The sequence below is a fragment of the Anopheles marshallii genome, chromosome 3, assembly GCF_943734725.1.
Source record: "Anopheles marshallii chromosome 3, idAnoMarsDA_429_01, whole genome shotgun sequence".
In the NCBI taxonomy this organism is placed as follows: domain Eukaryota; kingdom Metazoa; phylum Arthropoda; class Insecta; order Diptera; family Culicidae; genus Anopheles; species Anopheles marshallii.
This window is the reverse complement of record NC_071327.1, coordinates 35,743,049-35,747,654: the sequence shown is the minus strand read 5'-3', so window position 1 is coordinate 35,747,654 and position 4,606 is coordinate 35,743,049. Positions and strand designations below refer to the sequence as shown.

At 46.4% G+C, this 4,606-nt stretch overlaps 1 protein-coding gene across 1 annotated transcript; it reads right to left on the bottom strand.

Moving 5' to 3' along the window:
* Window positions 1-456: 456 nt before the first annotated feature.
* On the bottom strand, window positions 457-3,950 carry LOC128712545 (specificity protein transcription factor 3-like). The gene is made up of 2 exons (XM_053807438.1): window positions 3,909-3,950; window positions 457-2,292 (listed from the first exon to the last, which is right to left on the bottom strand). The coding sequence occupies exons 1-2, from the start codon at window positions 3,948-3,950 to the stop codon at window positions 457-459; spliced, it is 1,878 nt and encodes a 625-aa protein (XP_053663413.1).
* Between the last annotated feature and the right edge of the window lie 656 nt (window positions 3,951-4,606).

The following is a 4,606-nucleotide window of genomic DNA, read 5'->3' as shown; positions in this document are numbered from 1 at the left end:
ATTCAAGGAATGATGCTCAGAAATGGGCTGGATGAAATCATATTGAGCCGTTATTTGAAATCTCTACGTTCTAGACTAGCACACACAAACTCGCACGCACTCATACTATATTTATACACTACGAACGGTTCGTTTGGAGGAATGATGGCCCGCAATGGGGTGATAAAACAAGCGGTACATGTAACAGAACCGTATCTGCTGATCTATTGTTCCCGACTTTGGAGACAATGCATCACAACCATTGAGAATCTAACACCTTCATAAAAACGTTGAAACAAAGCTATTACCACTGTGGTTAAGCATCTCCGATTTTGATAAGGCCAAACAACACACACGTTGTAAAAGAAACATATTATGAAATCATAATCTACACACACTTTTACGAGGAACTACCGTCTACCGTTGGAACTACACCACCAGTCATTGAAAGCGAGCCTTGAAGTTTCGCGTTGAACTTCACGATTCAGTCTTTGTTTCCAGAACGAAACCACCGCCGACACCGCCGAAACTGGCCTCCTTTTTAATGGCACGGCCCGTGCCGAGCAACGGCAGCAAAATTGGCTTCTGGTCCATCGACGGGCTGGTGCTGCCTCCGCTCGAGCCTCCTCCGTTGCTGCCACCGCGTTGATCAAAGCGAGTGTGGGTACGCATATGACGGGTGATCATGTCACGGCGACAGGCCGCGTACGGGCATTGCGGACACTTGTAAGGTTTTTCGCCAGTGTGCGTGCGCTGATGCGTTGATAGATGATCCGAGCGGGAAAAAATCTGGCCACACACTTTACAGGAGTACGGTTTGACTCCTGTATGCAGACGCATGTGTCGCGTTAGCATATCTGATCGGGCAAACGATCGTTGGCAGACCTCACACATGTAGGATTTGGTGATGTCCGTAGCACCGGTACGACTTTTATGCCGCGAGGCCATATGCTTCGCTAGTCGATCTTGGAGCGAGAATAGCTGACCACACACAGGACACATGTAGGCAACGTCCGAGCCTGGAGGCATCTCCTCCACAACAGGCGAAACGTTCAAGTTGAAGCCGGGCGGTACATGACCGTTGAGATGTTCGAAAGCGGGCGACCGTCGTATGTCCGGCATGGCTTCCCGTTTCAAAACCAGCTTAGATGTACCTATGGAGGCGGGTGTTGATGGTGAGTCCGGTGGTGGGCTGTCGGCCAAATTGGGCTCTTTCTTGATCACAGGCGAGACAAAAAGACTAGTCGATTCGAGCAGTGATGTCGACTTCATCGACAAATCAAGCGGTTGGTCCTGCAGGTCTTGATGGCCACTGCTGCTACTGGCGTTACTACTTCGGCTGCTGGTCGTTGGTGGGCGCTGTGACGCTCGCCCCGCATGGCCTGACTTCTTTTTCTTGGGTGGATTTAGTTGATGATGTGGCTGTTGTGGTGATGGTTGTTGTTGTTGTTGTTGCTGTTGCTGCTCCTGCTGGAGTTGGAGTTGAAGATTTGAATCGGAATGACTGCGCTGACGGGCAAACTGCTGATAAAGCAGTTTGGTCGGTTCCGGAAGATAATTGAAAAAGGCGAGAGGATTGAAGTACTGGAGCTGCTTGTACAGGTACTGCTGCTGTTCCTGCTTGATCTGTGACGGTTGCAATGGCACCATCGGTTGCTGCGGGGAATCTAACTTGGTTTGGCGAGAAATGTGCGAAGGTGATGGCAGTTGCTGATCATGAGGTAGTGCATGCTGCTGGTGTGAAGTCCTCTGTTGAAGGGGATTGTTCTCATCAACTTCGCTTAACCGCAGCGGGCTGATGCTGATCCGAGGACTGGCAGAATATGGAAACACATCTTCGGCACAGTCTTCGGCACTGGAGCGTGAATCAGTACACTTGACCTTGAAGTTTTGCGCTTCCCCAACGTTGTTGTTGTTGTGATTGACCACCGTTCCGCTACCATTGTGCAGTTTGTCCAACACCGCCGACAGTCGTTTCCGTTTGTGTTTCTTTTGTTCCGATCGGAACAGGTTGTTATTGGCCGCTGCTGGCAGATTGTTGTTGTTTTCATGCCCATCGTCTGACGGAGGACGTGAGCGAGTCGCAATCTGTTCCTCGGTCGATTGATCCTGTTGCTGTTGCTGGTGTTGCTGTTGTTGGTGCTGCTGATTTTGCTGCTCCAGAGCAGCGGCCGCCACCTGGTACAGGTAGTAAGCGTGTGGACGACCCGTTTGGATGTGCCCCATTGGGTCATAACCGCCATCCGCCATAGTCATTAGGTCTGTCGTTCTGTGATAGTACCGGTGGATCAAGAAAATATCAGGGGCATCGATCTGCAACGAAAGCGAAAAAGAGAGGGATTAGTTAGCACGGCCGGCAATGTGTGACAAGTCGTAGGAAGCCGTGGATAAATGGCCACTGAGCGATCATCATTATCGACCGATTAGATCGAACATTCTCATTAGGTTGATTGTTTCGTCTACTCGTGCCGACTCGTGTCGAGCACAACGAAATCCAGGACAAATTAAGGGCTCGTAAAAAGAAATTCCAAATTGAACCTATGGCTCAGCCGATCAGTCTTCATCAGGAAAGCTGGAAGAAGAATTGATTTTGATTTTATGAAACAACTAGTTGGAAAAATCTGAAAATCCTCCAATGATTGAAAGAGCGTCGAGCACAACGGGCTATTATCGGACACCTTCCACAAACGATGCCGCCTGTTTGAATGTGGTGGAGGCATTTCTGGTTCCGAATAATTCCCGAACGCGACTTTTAGTGTCCGTCGGGGTGGTAAATTAGAGAATCAGGCCAATATTTTAATTGTGGGAATTTAAATAATTAAGTTATTCTATCGCTAGTCCCGTATCCCAGCAGGTGGTAGCTACAAGTTTGTGATCATTCGCTAGATCAGTGTGGTCGAGCGCTTCAATCTTCGATTGCTTGAAACTCTGGAGCCGCGTTTTTAATTGTGGTTCAAAGGAAAACGAGATATCAATAGACCGACCGGGAATCGGGTGCTGACAAAGGGATGGTGGACTATGGAGGAAGCGTGATAAAAACTGAAGGTTCGATCGGACTGAAAGGAAACCGGTTAATTGAGTGAGAAAAGTATGACTTTTCCCTATTCAAACAATATACGGCTGTGCGGAGCTCTGGGATCACTGAAATGGATATTTACGCCAATCAGATTTGGAATTCGTTGGAGCAACTTCAAGTCAGATTGAAGTGTAAAGGTAGCATTGATAAATAGTTTCTTCTAAGTATAATTGTTCACACAAATTGCTGTAAGACAGATTGAGCTTGAGAGTCGCTCTATCACATCGCAACTTTTCACATAAAAAAAATAATTAGTATCGTCAAACATCTTCCGAGCATTAGCTTGAACATACATTTAGATTCACATAAATATACACTCACCAAGGCAGGTTTAATGCAAAGTCACGTTTCACAAATTTGCACCCACAGCATGCAAACAACGTATGGGCCGAGGAAGTCAAATAAATACGCCAAACGCAAATACACGCTCGTGTACGCGTTGTGTGCGTTCTATTCTATGGTGCTTCAATGTTTCTTTTATGATAGTTACCTCCTCGATTGCTTCATCTTCTACAAGAGCGTGGAGCTTAGTTTTTTTGCTAACCTAAAAGCAAACCTAAAAGGTGTGCTCTACCTGGGGCTCCCACTCATTGGCGAATTGTTTCCCATCGATACACTGAACACCAGACAAAACGATTCGTTTTCGTTGAGTGAAAAAGTGTACAAATTTGTATTGATACTTAGTAACGACTATCACCACTGTAATGCTTTTGCTTCATCGCCCTTTGTTTTGATAGAACAGGCATGTATTTTGTATGTGAATCTTAGAGGAACTTTAATTTGATAATTGTTTTAGGCAAAATATTATTATGAGAAGCTTTATCATGTTAATATGCTGCTGCTTTACGGTTACACTTGACTTTGCAGCTTTCAGCTGCTGTTGCCTGTGACCCATGGTTCATCATTGCCGTTTCGAGAGGGTGAAAAGGCACTAGAACCGTTTCTTCAGCACCTTGGTTAGCACATAACCATAATTTAGGCGCCATCGTCTGCCAACGGGTCTGCTAAAGCGATAGCTAGCGCTCCAACAGGTATTGGAATTGATCACGGCCATAAATGCATTCTTCTTACCGTCAAAATCGTTTGGAATGGTTGTACCTTGTGTACAATTTGGAGTGTGTCTTAAGTTGCGAGGTTCCGTAATTATGGTTGATCATATTTTGGAAAACATGATCGAATTCTTCCTTTCTGTGCGATGGTAATGACTTGACGAATTCTTGGACGGATTCGCTTGGAGTACCTTTCACCTTCGGTACTGAGTGCATATCCATGTGTGAAAATTACCGACACAAAATGGGAGAAATAACCGATAAGATGAAAACAAAGCGGTTGCTCATGCAACGCTGAACTTTTCGACAGCTGGTTGGTCTGAACGAAACGGCTACACATGAAGTTGTTCTTCGGAGGGAGAAAAAATTGACGCCGAAGGCCGTAGGGCTCCGTCATCTTCTCCATGGTACGGTGGCATAACTTTTTTTTCCATCATCATTATTCCTTCTCTTTCGCGCAGCTCGCTTTCTCTTGTAGTGGGTTGGTGTGGGAGGCAGACGA

Bases quoted from the DNA above. Each gene is read 5' to 3' on its own strand.
- LOC128712545 (XM_053807438.1), bottom strand. From the start codon at position 3,950: ATGGGTCACAGGCAACAGCAGCTGAAAGCTGCAAAGTCAAGT. The intron at 2,293-3,908 runs GTAACCGTAAAG...CTTTCGTTGCAG, and splicing joins TGAAAGCTGCAAAGTCAAGT to ATCGATGCCCCTGATATTTT.